Source organism: Ostrinia furnacalis, unplaced genomic scaffold, assembly GCF_004193835.3.
Source record: "Ostrinia furnacalis isolate ACB-3 unplaced genomic scaffold, ASM419383v2 OfSCF4235, whole genome shotgun sequence".
NCBI lineage: Eukaryota > Metazoa > Arthropoda > Insecta > Lepidoptera > Crambidae > Ostrinia > Ostrinia furnacalis.
Window position 1 is genome coordinate 152,270 of NW_021134474.1, and position 19,860 is coordinate 172,129.

Consider the following 19,860-nt stretch of genomic DNA (forward strand, 5'->3'; position numbering starts at 1 on the left):
GCTAAACACATTTATTCTTATGATTAAATTAATATTTTATCTTTGAAATGCAATATCTTTATTGGATCTATCTTCGTTTGTATTTTCATAACGCATCTTTCACAGCTTCCGTGATGTAGTACACCAGAACTTCACTAATATCATCCTGGAAAATTAAAATTTGTAGTTATAATAAGGCACACAAAACATGACAACGATCAACACTGGTTGGTCACACTCTTTTTTTTTAAATATAGGTTAATCAAGACTTACGCCCGTATTCACAAACGATGCTTGCTAAAGTGAAGCAGCAAATCGAACGCACAGCGTTAAATAGAGCTCTGTGATTGGTTCGTATGTCACCCTGTGCGTTCACGAGTACTGTGAGACCTCATAGTAATGTTTGTGAATACGGGCGTTACTCCACGACACTTTCCAACTCAACAGGCCTGTATAGCTAGAATTTACAGCTTGGGTTCTAAATTCTAATGAAACCCACCCAGTAAAAGGATTGAACTGTCTTGGACAACTACGAATATACAGGGTGGAATTTTGTAATGCCACCTGGAGGGAAAGTACTCTTAATACTGTAGATAGAAAATTTTACTCAAAGAACACATTCCTTTATTTTTGAAAAAAAAATAGAACTACATTCAAAGATTTCCAAAAATTTGAATGCCACACCCGGGAATCGAACCAACTAAAATATGTTAAAAATTACACCCTGTATTTTTATTGCATAGATCGTTAGGGTCAAGTTTAAGGATGAATTATCTCCAACGAACTTGATAAATTAAATGAAAGGAAAACCATGAAATCTTAAATTATTTTAATTATTTACAGAAAATTGTATGGTATGGTAGTAAAATATCGAAAAATTTTCAAAAATCTTTGAATGCAGTTTTATTTTTTTTTTTCAAAAATAAAGGAATGTTTTCTTTGAGTAAAATTTTCTATCTGTAGTATTAAGAGTACTTTCCCTCCAGGTGGCATTACAAAATTCCATCCTGTAGGAGGAGTTCGAAATTGAATATTGTATACAGACTGAAAACGATAAGTGATCTCACTCGGTTATTTCTAAACTAAGTACATATACAAGATATCGAAAAACTGATCTTAAAAGTGCTTCACGAGCTCTATCTGATAGAGCGATTAGGTACGATATCTTATGTAGTTTTAATAAGTATGTGGCTGTACCAAATGTATGGAAACTGAAAACATAGAATTTTCGGATAGATCCAGTTTATTCTGTAACCTATTCATACCGTTCTCATGAAGCACTTTCAGGATCAGTAACTAGTTTTTCGATATCGTCTATATTTAGTTTAGAAATAATCGAGTGAGATCACTTATCGTTTTCACCCTCTATAAGTAGATAGAGTAACCTATTTATGTATGTACATACGTTGTAATCGTTGATCGTGCTGGGCAGTGTTGTGTTCAAGAACTTGTTCACTTTGCTGGAGATATCCTGGCCCATCCAGATGACCGTCATGTTAGACTGAAACAAAAATACAGGGTGTTAGGTAAATGGGTATATGAGCCGACACAAGCCCATGTTAACATGGGCATATAAATGGTACTAGCTTTCCGCCCGCGGCTTCGCCCGCGTGGAATTTTGTCTGTCACAGAAAAACTTTATCGCGCGCGTCCCTGTTTCAAAAACCGGGATAAAAACTATCCTATGTTCTTTCCCGGGACTCAAACTATCTCTATGCTAAATTTCATCAAAATTGGTTGCGAGGTTTAAGCGGGAAAGCGTAACAGACAGACAGACAGACAGACAGACAGACAGACAGACAGACAGACAGACAGACAGAGTTACTTTCGCATTTATAATATTAGTTGGGATGGTGAAGTCAGAAAATTGATATCTTCATTTTAATTATTTTAATTTTCATACAAATCGGATTTTATAAAATGTAACACCCTGTATATTATTAACCCTAAATAAAATTAAATACCTACTTTGTGATTCTGGCAGTGTAAATAGAAAGGGACAACTCTACTATGCGTGATGTCGTAAAAGGTAATTAAAGGACGTCGCACATTTATCAACACGGAAAGGGATCGTAACCGTATCAACTCGAGGAGGTCAGTATTTTTTGTACGAAACTCCATACTGCAACACTTATCCGCACCGTAACGTAAACGCCTCGCCTTGCAATTGACAGCTCGCGAAAGGCGATACGGTGTTGATCCCTTTCCAAGTTGATAAGTCTGCTATGACCTTAAGAGTAGGCGCACACCGTTGATTTGTAGTTGGCCGATGGTTGTGCCCGATTTTAATTTGTATGAAGAATCGGCCAAATCGAATCGGCGTAATGTGCGCACTCCCATACATGCCCATACTGATCAACTGCCCGACTAAACTATCGGCCGACGAAAAATCAACGGTGTGCGCCTACTCTAAGGGATAAATGTGCGAACATTCAGGCCTCCCCAATCCATCTGTTTATTCGTTTCAGTACATTCAAATGAGTAATGACATCCGCTGCTGAACAAAAGCCTCCCCCAAAGATTTCCATAACGACCGGTCCTGCGCTGGCCACATCCAGGTTCTTCCAGCGACCTTCACCAGATCGTTGGTCCACTTAGCAGGTCCACTGTGGTACCCGTGCGGTGGCTCCACTCACTGCCACTTATTAGCAAACCTGCAGGCTATATCTGTTACTTTGGTTTGGTTAATACCATATTAATGTTATAATGAATAAACTTACCGTAATCCGGCCGATGGGACAGCAAGGTTCTGGAGTGGAGGCCATGACCCTGAAAGCGCAGCGTAGGACGTCCCCATAAGGCGGGCTGACGACCTCATAAAGCTAGCAGGAAGGCGCTGGACACAGGCCGCCACCATTCGGCGTTTGTGGAAATCATTGGGGGAGGCCTATATGTTCAACAGTTGACGTCCTGTGGCTGAAATGATGATGATGATGGTGATGAACTTACCGTAATTTTACCTATTGAAAGAGTGGCTTCGACATCGCGAACTGTGATGCCCGACAATATCCCAATGTTGACAGAAACTTTGCCCGCTACATTGATGTCTGATATAGCAACACTGAAAAAATAATTTTTACTCAAAATAATAACGTGTTTGAGTATTAAGCAACGCCATCTAGTGCCAAAATTGGCAAAGTATTTTACAGAAAAATCAGGATTTATTTTACCTTCCGTTGTATTTTGCGGTTAAGTCCATGTTCATTAACTTGAATCTTACGTCGGTTTTATCTATAAAAAAAGAAAATTGATTCATTATTCAAGTAGAACTAGATAAGCAGCGGCAGGGTTTTGAAATGTAAAGGACGCATTTAAATATAAGAAATAAGAAGAATACGCATGTTTTCTTCTTATTTCTTATGAATTAATATTCGAGTTAGAAGATCTATGAAAGAAAGGTGAGTCTAGGTAGGTGTAGGCTAGACTAGCATTTGTATGTAATATAACGTTCTTACGAACGGTACAATACAGGTAAAATGTGTGACGTTTGGTTCGTGACAGATGATACACTATACGCTCGGTTGTTCTGTTACAAGTAAATGCTATAGTCTATACACCTTTATGTCTGAGACTGAGACCAGCACTGTTGGATTCATAATAATAATGTACATAGTTTATACTACCTACTTTATACTACTTTTTGGGACACCCTATATAAATTCTGATTGTGAATCTGTTTGTGGTGCTGTGAGAATAAATGAAAAGAAATGTCCAATACATACTGAAAGTGGCTGTGATGAGGGGTAAGGTGACCGAGTAGGTGATCCTGGACAGCAGCGTGTTGTATCGGAACTTGTCCAGCTCGATGTTGCTGATGCCCGTCACTCGGATGTCGCCGACTGTCGCGTTAACTACCAACAAACTGACAAAAACTGACAAATAAATAAATAAATCTTTCGCTTTGTTGGATAAATGGTGCTGAAATGACAAATAGTGAAATATGTAGTTTACACAAAATTCTCCATGCAATTAATTAACACAAGACAACTTATATATTAGCACCATCATCATCTTTTTCTTCTGATTCTTAGCACGAGCTAATATGTCGTCTACCTACACTGACCTACAGGATGGGATGAAATTAAAATCGTTGGCATCTTTGAAATAATCATGATACATGTGTGGCAAATCCTATGAGTTAAAATGGCCCCAATTTAGAGGACGGAGAGCTGGAGAGCAGAAACTAGTATGCATTTTTTAGAAACAAATGAATGACATAGGAGTATATTTTTTTTTACTAAATTCTCTTCGTGTAGAGTCGACCACGCTCATTCATCATCTTTTGACTAACTAATATGAGATGCTGTATGGTGACTGTATGACATCATGATCGCCCAAATGTACCTACTACGTTCTTTGTGGAATTAAAGTATAAATAAATTTCAGTAAACTCTCAGTAAAAATACTTACTCTGTCACGGGTAAAGAATAGTTGTAAGAAAAGCCCTTAATTTCTAAAGGGTCATATCCACTGTCTGTGAGGTTCTGGCTGATTTCTTTAATCTTTTTCTCAGCGAAGATCTCTAAAAAAATAAACATCGCTTTAGAGACTTCTTTTAAAATGTAAAGTTGCTTCGATAAATGCTAGGTATTTCTTATTTTATTTAAGCAACAATCTTGGAGTGCAATTGTGGTTTAAATTTTTTTTTTGTTTGTTTTGGGCCGACTCTGTGTAGGTTTCGTTGTCGATACGACAAGAAGAAGAAGAAGCAACATTCTTAACCAACGGGAAAATAATCCACTAGGGAATCGAACCCATGATTTTATTCTTATAAAAAAATGAATTAAATAAAGAAGTAGCCAACCATAATACATACCTGTCTTTACAAATTATCTAATTTGTATGCTTTGACATTCTCTACAAAATAAAACATCGCATTACAGTAGGAGATTGACTTTCACTTACTAGTTATTTGAGCGTTTGCACCAGTCAGGATCGTCAGGAAGAAAGCAAGCAATGTAACGAACACTTTCATTGTTATTTTTGTGTTAATTTTTCACAAATAAAATCAAATAAGTTAATTTTAACTATGTTAAAAACACGTCTTAATACACTATAGAAGTTTAAGTAGGTAGTTGATTGTAACAGAATTAAAATTCCGATTTAAAATTTCATTTACATCCGGCCTTAGAAAATTCAGAAATGACTTATTTTAACTGAACGTTAGAAATAACAAAGTAAAAATATTTAAAACTAAAGGTTTTATTTGACACGTTTATCTATTGGGTATAATTAATTGTTAAAATATACGATTTAAGAACAAACACATGAAACCAATTGCCTCATGAATTGTAATTATGTTAGTTAATGTTAATTAATTTGATATAAGTAAGTTCATTTACGATGATTTTAAGTACTTGTCAATGTTAATAATGGGCTCGTCATATTAACTCCTGTCATAATATATTAATAATAATCTTTTCTATAAAAAAAAATAAAAAAATAATAGTATAAATAAATATTTTTAGAAACGAAGGTAGCTTATCTTCTTAGGTTAGTTCAAATAAACATAAAAACATGCATTATAATAATTTATTAAAAATCATAATTAATAATCACAGAAGTTGACTAAAAAAATACAGAAACATGGATTAATGCAATAATACGTTACATAATAAAGAATAAAAATCAGTCGGCTCAGCCTGACTATAGTTTTTCATTAAACTTTTTATAGCAAAACCAAGCACAACTGAAAAGTACCTAGCTAAAGAAGACGGTGGTAGAACCCCAAGAATTCATATGTCCCACCAGTGCCGTACTTAGGGCAAATGCCATGGGCATTAGGAAGTCGTAAACTCATGGAGTAGTAAAAGTAGCCCAGTTAAAATGGCCCCCGAAAACCTAAATACAGCACTGGAATCAACAAGATGTACGTAAGGGTTATATTTTTGTAATAGTGGTGAATAGTTTATTTTCAAGGGTGAATCCTTTACAGCTGGTTTTCAATAAGGTCGGTGATGACATGTTCCAGCAGGTGGTTGATGTCAGCCTGAAAAAACAAACAAGAATTAAAATTTTGATATTTTACCTTAATAGTGTAATGAAGAGTCTTATTTACAATACAAATAACATATCTACACCCTTCCTAAAGGTTTGGTGCATTGATGTATTTAGATTGAAAGATAATTAAAAGATTATTGAGATGGACCTTTCATTTTATTTGTATTTTTGGAGATTGCCAAAATCTGTAGGCGCGACCTTTACAGTGATTTAATTTTATCAGTTTACTGTTTAATTATTTCCTATCTCACAAAAGATTACCTACTTCTATTCTACTTTTTTCAAATTGTTGAAAAATATGCTAAAAAGCACTTAAATTCAGTGCGATTCACAAAATGTAAATGATTCGTACACCTACGAAGAATTTAAAAACATGAGTCAGATTAAAAATCTAGATCGTACCAGTTTTGCTCACACTTTGTCATAGAGTAAATATTTAGGTATTTGGATGATTTCAACTGAAATTAAAGAACTACATGGCCTCAAACTAAACAAGGCTAGAAAAATAATAGTGTAAACTTACCCTGTTGGATGCCAAAGTGAGGGGAACGTAGTAGTTCAAGAAGTTGTTGATCTCCTCCGACAAGTCGTAGCCGAAGACCTCAACGTGCAAGTCAGACTGAAATAATTAAAGTTCAAGTAAATACAAAAACAAAATCAAAAATTATTATTCAGTTTAGACCACAAGTGACACTTGTGAACGTCAAAATATATGTAGTAAATAATAAAAAAAATAAAAGTTAGCCCTTATGAGTCACTTTACATGTCTCCTATCTTTTGGGCCCTACCAGCGCTTCGAGACAAACAGTGTGTGTTACCAGTGATAACATACGGCTCCGAAACGTGGCCTCTCTCATAGGCCTCATAAAGAAGCTCAAAGTTGCACAGCGTGCTATGGAAAGGGCTATGCTCAGTGTTTCTTTACGAGATCAAATCAGAAATGAGGAGATCCGTAAACGAACTAAGGTCACTGATATAGCCCGATGGATTAGCAAGCTGATGTAAATACAACTTTTTAAAATACTTATTCCCTTTACTGGGATAAGGGCCTTGACTTCTTACTCGCTGATAATCAACAGCTTACTAAAGTTCTTATTCAGGATTCAGGAAATACTAAATATTACTTTTAATTTCACTGGTGTCAATAGAGACAGTATAATAGGTAAAAGTAGTCGGTAATTAGCAACGTCAATTTCTTTGATATACGAGTACCTTTTCAGAATTCAGACGAAGGAAGATCTAAAACTTTATCTAAAATGTATGAAACTAGTCCTAAATATTGATCAATTAATGTTTATTTGAGGGATGGTGCTAGCCCGCTACCAATCGGTCATTATGGAGATCATTAGGGGAGGCTTTTGTTCAGTAGTGGACGACGTCCTATGACTGAATCAATGATGATGTATTTGGGGGACTGAGGACCTGATGATGGTTACAGTTACCTGTGTACAGGAATGCTCGTACTAGAAATGCTTGACATAGATTATTGTCCAGCAGCTAATTTTTTTTAAAAGGAAGGAAGAATGAAGGCAACAAATAACTCAGCAGTACCTTGATCTGGCCAACGCTGAAATCGATGTCAATACTGCGGACAGAGATTCCACTGATGATGCCGATGCTGAGGCGGACGTCAGCGACGATGCGGATCTCCTCAATGGAGGCCCTGGAAACAAAAAAAAAGGTGTTGAAGCCTCACTACCTTGGAGAACACAGTTAATCAGGCACTGGACCAAATTACCAGCTGGGGTGAGAGCGTCAAGCTGGAGTTTGGCCCAGACAAAACGCAAACTATTGCTTTCACCAACAAAGCTGTCAAATGTAGGTTAGTCATGAGGGGTCGTAGACTCACCTTTACTGACCGCATTAAATACCTGGGCATCATCATTGACAAGCGTCTTACCTTCACCAAGCATGTGGATTATATAGTTGACAAGGTAAAGGCCCTTTATGGCAAACTGTGCTTCTTCATACGACCCACTTGGGGCGTTCACTCAGACAACGTTCGGATAATCTACGAACATGTAATAGAGCCTATCATTTGTTACGGGGCAGGAATCTGGTCTCCAGCCATCAAACACAAATATATCATCCAGCGTCTCCTCTCTGTTCAAAGGCTGTTCGCCATTAAAATCATTCGAGGATTCAGAACGATTAGCACCGCTGCTGCAATATCTCTTGCACAGCTCACTCCGCTCCCAGCAAAAGTTGCCATGGTTGCTGACGTGGAAACCTCAAAACTCTCCGGCGTAACATCTTTTTTGCCCCATGAAATCTCTCTCGAGAATCCATGTCCTCCGTCTAAATTACTCCACCCGTCTGACAGAATTGGCATACGATTCGAGGAAATCACCTCCACACCCGAGCTCACTCAGGCGGGCGCCAATCACACCTGGCTTATATTCACGGACGGAAGTAAAATTGACGATCGAGTTGGAGCTGCCTTTGTCGTTAAGGACTCCGCCAACACTCAGCCATCAGTCATCAAGAAGTTCAAGCTTCATGACGACTGTTCGGTATTTCAGGCGGAAATGCTTGCCGTGCAAATGGCTTGCAAACACATCATTGACCACCACCTCACGGATGTACTCATACTCTCTGACAGCAAGTCTGGCCTTACAGAGCTGCGAAACGGCAGCAGCTACAACCGCTTCGCCGTCAACATCCATAAACTCTTACACCAAGCCCGATCATCTGGCTATACCATCGAATTCGCGTGGATTAAGGCCCACGCTGGATTCGATGGCAACGAAGAAGCAGACTTGGCAGCAAAGGCTGCTGCAAGAATGCGCAGAATACCAGACTTCCAAAGAGTACCCATCAGCCTCGTTAAACATCAAAATAGGCAAAAATGCAAAGAATCGGCCAAAACTTTGTATATGGACCCGAACACCTGCGTCCATACAAGATCTCTCCTGCCAACATACAACACCTTGCAGGAGTTCATAAAGATCGTTCGGCCGGACTTTGCCACCACCCAGGTCTTAACCAACCACGGTTATCATAAGGAATACCTACATCGTTTCCATATCGTCGCAGATGACCGCTGTCCCTGCGATGACCAGACTCCACAGACTTGGAAACACCTTTTAACACAGTGCCCTAGATTTGCTTCAGCCCGATATAATCATGAAATGATATCCCGTTTGTTAAACATCGATCCATACAATCTCTCAGAAATAATCAGAAAAGAAGATACAGCAAAAAGTTTTAAAGCCTACATTACCAATATAGTCGATCATTTAAAAGAATTCAACCAAACATAAGCAGCCAACACATTACAACAATAAAAATCACAAACTACCTAAATCACCGCACTGCAATTGGAGTACTCCACTAGCTCCAATTGCAGGTGCATATCAATAGCACTCATTAAAAAAAAAAAAAAAAAAAAAAAAATGTCATCATCATCAGTTCATTTAGTCTCCGCTACAGGACCACGACCCTGTCTAACTCCCAAGAAAATGGAGGACGTAGTTAGCAATAATTAAAAGTCTAAACTGATCTCATTTTAATATTAAATTATTGGTTACTTTGAAATCAATTTAGCCATTTTATTTTAAATTTTGTATTAAGTACCCACTTTACAAAATCTCAGCTCATAAAAAATACTATAAACTTGATTGTTAATATCATCATAACTTAAATTATCAACAAAGTGGGTACTCTAAGGAGTCTGTCATGGTTTCCAATCTCGTTCTATAATTTTATACGTTCCATCATGAATATTTTAACACAAATTAAGATATTTTCTTTGTTTATTTAAGCAGTTTTGGTAATTTACCTTCCGCCACCACGACCTGTGAGGATTTCATCGAAGATCTTTACACGAGCTTGCGCTGAACCTGGAAGAAAAGGAATTCTTCAGTATTTAAAATTCACAGTAGGGACATGGGACTATTTCCATCTCTCGTTCCCACCGCTGCAACTCCTGTGTAGCCAGGATCTACAGCAGGTGTTCGAGACTCAAGTGCATCTTCTTTTGTAAGGGATTCGAACCCAGAGGGTGCCATGTGGGACCCTATAATGTTTTTACTGCCTTTGTTTCATCGAGCTGTACTATAAACCGTAAGATTACAAACTGTCTCTCAGCCAATGGTATGAACATGTATGGAAGTGCGCACATTACACCGATTTGATATTGATAAGAAGAGAGCGAGTCAGACACGCATACTCAGGTCTAGTCTACACCAAAGTGAAGAAGAAAGAAGATGTGGCTGAATAACCAATCAGATTTCGTTATTCCCACATCACTTCTCTGCTCAGCTTCGGCTCGGAACTTTTCTCCACTTTGGTGGAAACCAGGCCTAAGTGGTGCTTGGTTTTACTTGGTACTTGGTTATGCTTTGGTTTAACCACAGATCACATAAACTAAAGGGAGATGTGATAAGGGGGCGGGGCCGGTGTCGCAGCAATATGCCCAAAAACAGAACAAATTGCTCGTGATAGCAATGATGACAGCAGCGACGTCATAATGTAAACAGTTTACATTGCTTGCGTAATGCTAAAGATTATTCGATCGTTGAATGCTGATACCGCAACACATTTTGATTTCTTTGTATGTGTGAATTTCTGATGCAATACTGAGTTTCGAAGTCAACGCATTAGTTGGCATCTCTCTATATCTCTATGGGTTTAACTTACCAACAGCACCAGTGACGAGGGGCAGGGAAATGTCCAACTGGAGCCTGGAGGTCAGGATGCCGTACGAGATGCGGTTGATGCGGATGTAGCTGAGACCGGTGCTCAAGACGTGCTCAGCAATAGCATCGACCTCCAAGAGGCTGTAAGAAAGTTTAAATATTAACTTGTGCGTGTAAATTAATTTGAGTTGCGAGCGTTGCGAGAGCTACGTTAAGCTAAAGCCCGGTCTGTGAGCACGTAGAATTTTGTCCAATGACCCCAAGCTACCCATCTGCTATATTGCTGTACAAATAAAGGAGTTTTGACTATGACTTTGATTACTCACTCAGTAACGGGAAGCCTGTAAGAGAATTCTTCCTTGTCCAAAATGTAGGGGTCGAGACCCATCTCCTTGATGTCATTGCTCAGGTCCTCGATCAGACCAGCGATGATGCCATCCACAAACCTCTCTAAAAATAAGAACAATTATTGTTATTATTAAACTTTTCTGCTTCCAAGAAGGTCTTATCACCTTCTAGAGCAGTGGTTCTTAACCTTTAAGTCACGAGGAACCATTTTACCAAATTTCTGTCTTGTCAGGGACCACTTTTTTTTTAAAATCCTATGAAAGGAGGTCGTTTTCTCCCACTGTGCGCCTTTTGCGTTGTGTTGACTCGTCACGTCACGTCACTTGTTTATTACGCTGTCTTCGCGGACCACTTGGAATGCAGGGACCACCAGTGGTCCGCGGACCAGCACCGGTTAAGAACCACTGTTCTAGAGAAATTTCTTTCATTTGCCCATTTGCCGGTTCGTGTGGTGTGCATTAATGACTATCCTAACTTTCTCTTCACTCTTTCTGGGGGGTTCATTCTATAATCATTATAATTAATTTGCAATTAGGTAGGTACTTTAAATCCAGAATACCAGTTCAGTAGTAAAAAAAAGGGACAGTCAAAATATAAATACAATAATAGACATCATCATCATCATCAGCCCATTCAGTCTCTACTGCAGAGGAACTACCCTTTCTAATTTACCAGATGCAAAAGGAAACATTTGATCTTAAGGTGTAATGTTCACATAATTATGTATATCTCCCTTTAATGCCTCTTACGACATCCATGGGAAGAGTGTTGGTGGTCCTATTCTCTGCCAGAAACAGACTGTTTTTTGAATTTGATATACAGGGTGTTGATTTTAATCCTCGCCATATTTAAGGAGTTGATTAATTAGCTTATTCTGATCACGAATCAATACAAAAGATTGACATCGAATAAAAAATTAAAACGAACTTTAACTTTAGTCAAAGAAAAATACCTTTACACCACGTACTTTACGTGGCTTCCTTCAGTAGGCTATCCGACATGATAAGCGAGCGATCCGCGTAGCTCGAAGGGTGCCGCAGTATAGAATGATTTCAGTATTGCGAGCCACAGTATAGTTGATGTCGCACGGAAAATATTCGCTAAAAATTATACTTTCGTTTGTTTTTTTTTTTGTGGATAATGCGTTTATAACTCATAAATAAATCAATATGGCGAGGAATTAAATCAACACCCTGTATAACATTATTTCCAATATCTTACCGTTTCCACTTAGCTCTTGGGTCTCGGGCGCGGCGGCAACACCGGCCAAGAGTACGGCAAAGGCGAATGCGAAGATTTTCATGGTGGTTTATTTATGAAGCTGAAAATGAATTACTTGATTAATAAGTGGATCAAGTTAGTGAAAGTCGCGGGAAGTATTGAATTGCCCGGTTATTATTTGAAGTATTGAGTTGTCTAGTTGTACCCATTGACGCTTCTAACCGTCAGAAAACGAAGCACATCGCCAGGAGAGCTACCATCGGAGATTAAATTACCCCATCATGTAACCTCGTCAGCGCAATCACGACCACTCTGACAAGACAAGCTTTGCTTAGTTTGGGACTAGAGGCGCAGTGTAAAAATGTCCAAGGATATCAATTTATTTATTTATTTGTATCGGGACCGGTCGTTGTGGAAACCCTTGGGGCCTTTGTCAAGCAGTGAACATCCTGGTTGAGACATCCACTAGACTAGACTTGACTATTACTTTAATTGGTTATTAATTTATAAGGAGGTTAATTATTAGAGGCGTCACTCAGCACAGTAGCTCTCACTCGTTTTTCATTATTTATGTGCCCTTTTATCGAAGCACTGTGCAATGATAATGGATTTCATCGAAGCAGTACAATGAAATGAAAATGGTATAATGAAGTTTACCCAAAAGTCGGAAAACAATAACAAATAAGTATTGTGTCCGTAATAGGATAGGTATCTATCATATAAAAGAATATTATTCTGAATTATTTTTGACTTGGTGAACACTTACACCCGTATTCACAAATGATGCTTGCTTAAGTGAAGCAGCAAATCGAACGCACAGCGTTGAATAGAGCTCTGTTATTGGTTCGTGTGTGACCCTATGCGTCCACGTGCATTGTGAGACCTCATAGTAATGTTTGTGAATACGGGCGTAAGTCTAGAAAATGCAATTGACTTGGCCAGAAATCGAACCAACACTATTGTAGAAGGCAGTTTAACTGTGCCATCGAATATCTATTTGACATGTTGTATGGTTTCGTTCATATTTAATTCAAAAATACCTTTGAAATTAATAATTTAAGAAAATTAAGGTTTTTTTATGCATAACAAAGAAGATATTTGACCATTATAGGTCTTATAGGTTATAGTCAAATAGGGGTCAAGTTATAGGGAGTATGTCAAGACGTTACGCAACGCATCGTAGGTACTTCACAAAACTTTCACTCATAAAAAGTAAATAATAATATACACTTTTCCTACTCTCAGATAAAACACTTAAAAAAGGTCACAGATCAATCCCGGATCACATTTTACTTATACTAATGGATGTTTAAATTAACTATTTTATTGCTTAAATTGTATATCTCACCTGGATTACAATAATGATTGTTTTGATCAATAAAATCGACTTCGGCTTATATACTAACTTTAATTAAGAGATAAGTATAATTAATTATAATCCGATATGGCTTGTCAGTTTATCTGCGCTGATTTTTACAAAACTGATAAGTACTTAAACGAATAATTGCCTACAGTTTTGGATATTAACAGAAGGTACGTAACTACGGCATAATATGTAGTTTGGAATATATACCTACTTATATACTTACGGAAAGCGCAGCGTAGGACGTCCACCCATACGTAGACCGACGACCTCATAAAAGTAGCGGGAAGACGCCGCTGGATGCAGGCCACTACCAACCGACCATTGTGGAAATCATCAATAATTTTAAAAAAATAAAAAAATCTCAAAATATTTTGACCTCTTTTTGTCGACAAAAATAGGTCTAGTTTCATATGTACACTTTAACGTGACTCACACTGTATATATTTAGATAATAAAATCTGATTTTTTATATTAAATATTTGGGCAATAATTAGAAGTATTTTCCCCAACAGCGAGACAGTTTTGACAGTTCCAACTCCTTGCCAGATAGTTTTTTTAGGGTAGCTCCCAAAGCCACCAGGGAGCATACGCTGACAAACTTTCAGCTTTTATAAAATGACGTAGGTCTGGCGATCACTAGCTCTTAGTCTATAATGTCTAATGTTTGAAGAATGTAGCTGTAAAGACATGAAGTTTTTCAATATGAAGGTCATTATACGCTGTAGAGCCCGTGTGAGCTTTTATGAAAGGAAAATTTGATAATTATCAAATTTCAAGGCGAAACTTAATTAAGTTTCGCCTTGCATCATTAATTTATTACGTAACCATGCCCTGCCAAAGACGTTGTATGCCTACTATTCATACTGTTATGGTTTAAATTTCTTATAACCTCAGGGTATTTTGTATAGGACACACAAACAGTCTAAAAATGAATTAAGAGACATGTATCTTTGAGTGAATCATGCTTCTTCAAAATACAACTTAAATAACAAAGATAAAATTGCGTTGCATCTTCCAAAATTTAATTATCTTATCAATTGTTTCATCTGATTATCAACAAATATTGCAACTGCGGCGACTTAAAAGCACATAATTTACGTCGTATATAATAATAATATTTATATACGTATAATAAATTTGTATACCAAATGTTTTGTGTGGTATCTTTAAAAAGTACTTTTGGTGTCCTAATAGGACACCAAAAGTACTTGATAGATATCACGATAACTATCATGAAGATTTCTTGTCACAGCGTGACCTTATTTATTGTTTTAACATATTTTATAAAAATAAGGCGATTTGAACACAAAATAAAAGACATGTCTATATATACAAGCATTTATTTTTATAATGAAACACAAATGTTGCAAACATTCAATAATGCAATCATAGCACTAATAATATATTAAACTTACTTGAAATTTTACTATTAGAATTTAAAAAGATAACTCGACTAAAATAATAACGACAATGCTTGTAGGCCTGACGTGCTATTTTCGCTATTTAGGCCAATTTGTGACACATTGAAGTATTATTATACATTATAGGCAAGCAGACTCGAAGGCAAAGTATCAGTGTGTATAAAACAATTGAATATTTACTATTCCTAATTACCAAACAACAGGTTGTTGATCAATAAAATTGTTCAATTTGCTTATAAAAGATCGATTCGTTTTTTTTTTGTAGATAATAAAAGTTTGAATGTAAACTTACATAATTAGGAATAGAAAATATACAAAATCGTCAGTGTTAAGGGAAAAGCTATTTTACGTAAGATAACTTTAGAGTTTTAATTTATTTCAATTTTCTGAATTACTCTTATTGTCTGGCGTAGCGTTTGCTGTGAAGGAATACATTTGAATTTGAATTTAAATTTTAATATCTATTTGAAATTCCAGTGTTCAAAAGGAAGAGTGGGTAAAATTGCTGAGCATAGTCAATTGAAATTATTCAATTTTATTTATTTGAAAATTTATACGCACCCCTAGTATTACTAGAGGGTGCTAGGTTAGTGGTTGTACAATAGCGCTATATGAGCTAGAGACCCCGTTATTGGATTAAAAATTTAAAAAACTTATTTAAGATACCTACTGTGTTAAACTTTTTCAAATTAACAAAAGAAAACAAAATGTCACTAAAATTGCTTAATTTATTTTAGACAATTTTATTGGCAATTTATCTTACTAATTGAATTACTTCAATTGACTATGATGTTTTATTTAAAAATTAAAACAAAGTCAATTCCAACTCTACAACAAATTCAAAATCGATCCTTTAAGTGAATAAAAGCATCACTATGACAATATAACTTGTATAATTTTTTGAACAAATTAACATAACAATGTATAAATAACCTATATTTACTTCTTTACTTGTAGGTATGTATAATTATAATTAAACAAATTATTTCGTTATAAAACTAGTTAATATTGGAAGTTATTATGGGACATTTGGAATGAACAAAATATAATTTCAATTTTCTAGTATTTAATTCCATTTCTTAGTTTGGCACTACCCGTCGTTCGTTGGCCTTTCAATATCACATAATATAATAAAAGAAATAGTGCACATACATTATTGAGAAGTAACGCATCACTACTCTACTAGTATCACCTATAATATAGTGTTTTATCAATATATATAAAAGTGAACAAGAGGCACTCTATAGGTTTACATACGCAGGTTCAAGTAAGCGTAGTCGGTGATCAAACGTGAACTAGAACATGTGAGAATGATACTATATTACACTAACGTCAGCGAATAAAGTTACATCGTTTATACAAATACGCGAATTTGTGTATAAATGTAGTCAGAGACCGAGCGAGAGTATCCTTTGACCATGAAAAGTACTTCAATGTCATTTTTCTCCTTAGTCCTTTTCAGTTCTCATTCATTTGTACTTTAAATACGAATTGTATAACTGTGAACAATTCTGAATATAAGTTTATATAAATGATGTCTGCTCGGTCTCTGACTACCGTATACATGCCTAGTTACAAAATGAATGTACCCAAAGCACGAAGGTTCTACCAAGTTACATTAGCGCTTATTTATACTTAATATGGTATCGTCCTTCACAACAGGTTATAGTCAGTATGTCATGCCTGAACCCAACACTTGAACATAGGGCAATGACGAGTTCCTACAAATACTAACACTCATACATTATTTACAACAACGAAATTTCATTACCTATATTGTGGCTTCCGCAAGAATATTCTCGAAATTACCGTATTTTACTAGTATTTTTACCTTATACCTCGAATTGTAAAGATTCTTCTATTAAATCGTTTATACCAATATTCGAAAGCTGAACTGCTGGACTACAATCTCTAAGCTAGATGTATCGACCCTAACTTTTAGGTACTAATTTTGTATGTTCTAACACAGTATACTAAGAACTGTACATCCCACACGCTGTACATACACTGCAAAATGTAATGTACATCTTGCTGAGTCAAATCGGATTTTCTATTGAATTTCGAGGCACATTTTTTCCGAATGTATTAATTTTGTTCCATTTAACATCCACCGTTTGCTACACACGAACCGTATTACACGTACAACTTTCTAATATTGGTCCGCTACTGAGTTGTGAAATGATCTAGCTTATAATCTTACTTAAACCCTAAGGCTAGAACTTAAACTTCACTATGCCCTGCGTGATATGTATAGCATTAGAGGCATCGAAGCTAACACGTTACTCTGCTACGCCATTCTGACATCCTGCAATCCATATTTCTAGAAGAATCTCACTCCTGGGACCTAATCAGTGAACAAAAACTATTCAGTTATTTTCATTTAAGTGAATTTTCCCACCCATAGCAATCCATTGTAACATTATTGTTTCAAATGCTTGCAAACGTGTCAAAGTCGCTTCAGTCGACGTTCCATTCAAATTGCAATTTGTATTAGACAAAAATGATTGCCCTGAAGTTTACATTCACTGACATGGTCAATAACCAACTCAAATCGTCACTCAATCCCGACATACGTGACCTACAACAAGAGATATGTAGAGACTTACATACTATGACCAAATTACATCTACATAATTCTATAATTTGTTATTAACAAGTGATATGTTGGTGGAGGCATCACTCCTTTTAAAATATATTATAACATTAATTCATAAACAATAGTTTTACTTCCCTAACGATTTAATTAGAACTTAACAGCGAGTTACTAGACGAATACTTAATGGACTTAAGACCGATGTTTCAGTGTCGACGCAATCAGAATGTCGTCAAGGTATCGACACTGATACGTCTGATCCCGAAGCGCAATATAACACTTGAGGTGGCTTACAATTAAAATATACTTTCTATAATTTTACATATAAAAATAAGTTGATAATAAAATATCCCAGAACTTCATAAGACGGCAACATATACACACATATACTATTATAATACAAAGACGTTTTGTTGAATTGCCGTTACAATGAGCGTAGAATGTATTGGAAACTACGCGGAGTAGTGTACAATACAAAATGTCGCGGATAAATACTTAAATTAGCCAATACCACCAACATTCTTTCGGTCCCATATCCAGTTTGGATTGCATTCGATCTCATGGTTATTCCAACATTACATAAGGGTGGGTTCAGATGACCAGAGATTTAGTACGTGATTGCTGAACTTGAACTAACATTGTGACAACGCACCATAATCATTACACTAGAAAGGCGTGCCATCTGCACACACCCTTACAATAAATTGATCAATCATTAAATGCAAGAACTGCCTAATTCAACCATCTAACAGCGACAACACATCAAATGCGTGGCAACTTCATACTCGCAGTCATACGAACAAGCGAATGCGGAACTTATTGACATCAAAACGGCAAGGCTACTGAGAGTTGGCTCAAATGATGAATTTGAACAAAGTTGCTTGCACTCCGAAGGCGAGCAGGCCGAAGCTAACTGCTTCGTGTGAGGGCTGCAGCGAAAAACCGCTGCTTGTGCAGTTCTTCGGAGGATCTGGCTTACCTGGAATAAAGAAGCAAGTAATTTAGACGAGTAATTTCATTATCAGCCTAAAGATGTCCACTGCTGAACAAAATACCTTTCCCAACTTTTTACGATAATCGCGTCATGCGCTGCTTGCATCCAGGCGCTTCCCTCGACCTTCACAAGGTTATCAGTGAGTGGAAAGTGTGCCCTTACTACGTGTTCCTTCATGCGTTGTCTCTACTTAAAGATTTATTTGAGCCTCAACGGCTAAGTATTAACCCAGCCAGCCAATAAGGAGTAGCGGACTAAGACATTCAGGCCATAGCTAACAAAACTAGAGAATTACATTTTCATTCTTTTTGAGAGCAAATCAAGTTTTTTTACTTATATGCTATTTCAGCAAATGTTTCGACGAGTTTTTTTTTTCTTTATTTTATATGAGCTTAGATCGATACAGTCGAACATATCAGCTCCATCATAACAAAAAACTTACTATATAAATCAACTTAAGACTAGAAATAGCAAAGTTTATCACTACTCTGGCTGCCTCTGATGACGGCTCTGCTAGGAAGTTAGACAATAAACCAACATCGTGTTTGTTAACATTGAGAATACTATATACAGTGTCTCTAAGGTGCCGATCCCAGTCACACTCCATCAACAAGTGAAACACATCATCTATTACACCGCACAGTTCGGGGAGTCTGTAACTTTCATCAGATATTTAAATTTATTAAGTGGAATGTGGCCAGATCGAAGCATTCGAAGCCTATGAGCAGTTATTGTATGTAATCTATCAAAACAAGTATTGGCAAACCAGGGCACCCGAGGAGGTTCTGACTGTAGCGTTTTGTAGGTACCATATCCCTTTATTCGACGAGTTACAGTTGTTGAGTTGTAGTTGTTGAGATACAGGCCAAGAGCTTCCTCGTTGTGGATAAAAAAAAAGTGTGTTCTCTCTTGCATTGCACACGTGTACACGTGCCAACAACTTTTTTTTTATCTATTATCAGTCTATCCTATATCTTAATTTCCTGTCGTTTTTCTATTATGCAAGCCTGGTAAATGCCTAATTATTATAATTACTTACTTTAATCATGCTATTATGATAATTTCCTGACAAGGCTTAAACGTGTGTGCGACCACGAAGCAATTCAATTAAGAATAAGTCAGCTTTTGCTTATAGACGAGACAATATTAACAATGACCAGTCTATGTCTGCTGGAGGATACAACTGCACCTCCATAGCACGTCACCTAGTATGATGATTATTGGCCAAATCATTTAGATTTTCAAAGGGGTATAATGCAACGCAATCCATTGTGGCGTTAATTAGTTTGTTTCAGCCA

General features: G+C 36.7%; 3 protein-coding genes across 3 annotated transcripts in view; all 3 read right to left on the bottom strand.

Moving 5' to 3' along the window:
- Positions 1-12: 12 nt before the first annotated feature.
- On the bottom strand, positions 13-5,091 carry LOC114359114 (uncharacterized). The gene is made up of 7 exons (XM_028313369.1): positions 4,885-5,091; positions 4,390-4,501; positions 3,702-3,841; positions 3,150-3,210; positions 2,929-3,040; positions 1,385-1,480; positions 13-145 (listed from the first exon to the last, which is right to left on the bottom strand). Exons 1-7 carry the CDS (start codon positions 4,952-4,954, stop codon positions 86-88), a joined length of 651 nt encoding a protein of 216 aa, XP_028169170.1. The 5' UTR covers positions 4,955-5,091; the 3' UTR covers positions 13-85.
- Positions 5,092-5,895: 804 nt separating this feature from the next.
- Positions 5,896-12,310, bottom strand: LOC114359113 (uncharacterized). The gene is made up of 7 exons (XM_028313368.1): positions 12,189-12,310; positions 10,946-11,069; positions 10,621-10,760; positions 9,761-9,821; positions 7,531-7,642; positions 6,503-6,598; positions 5,896-5,968 (listed from the first exon to the last, which is right to left on the bottom strand). Exons 1-7 carry the CDS (start codon positions 12,268-12,270, stop codon positions 5,909-5,911), a joined length of 675 nt encoding a protein of 224 aa, XP_028169169.1. The 5' UTR covers positions 12,271-12,310; the 3' UTR covers positions 5,896-5,908.
- A 2,678-nt stretch (positions 12,311-14,988) lies between these two features.
- ace1 (acetylcholinesterase type 1) overlaps positions 14,989-19,860 on the bottom strand; it is a 78,167-nt gene continuing 73,295 nt past the window's right edge. The window contains exon 5 of the mRNA XM_028313356.1: positions 14,989-18,547. Coding sequence (XP_028169157.1) covers positions 18,423-18,547 — 125 coding nt within the window. The 3' untranslated portion in view covers positions 14,989-18,422. The remainder of the gene's footprint in view (positions 18,548-19,860) is intronic.

Excerpts from the sequence above, each read along its gene's own strand:
- LOC114359114 (XM_028313369.1), bottom strand. The coding sequence starts at position 4,954 with ATGAAAGTGTTCGTTACATTGCTTGCTTTCTTCCTGACGATCCTGACT. Across the intron at positions 3,211-3,701 it reads CCTCATCACAGCCACTTTCA|ATAAAACCGACGTAAGATTC; the intron begins GTATGTATTGGA and ends CTTTTTTTATAG. Across the intron at positions 1,481-2,928 it reads TTTCAATAGGTAAAATTACG|TCTAACATGACGGTCATCTG; the intron begins GTAAGTTCATCA and ends TTTTTGTTTCAG.
- LOC114359113 (XM_028313368.1), bottom strand. The coding sequence starts at position 12,270 with ATGAAAATCTTCGCATTCGCCTTTGCCGTACTCTTGGCCGGTGTTGCC. Across the intron at positions 6,599-7,530 it reads TCAGCGTTGGCCAGATCAAG|TCTGACTTGCACGTTGAGGT; the intron begins GTACTGCTGAGT and ends TAATTATTTCAG. Across the intron at positions 5,969-6,502 it reads TCACTTTGGCATCCAACAGG|GCTGACATCAACCACCTGCT; the intron begins GTAAGTTTACAC and ends TTGTTTTTTCAG.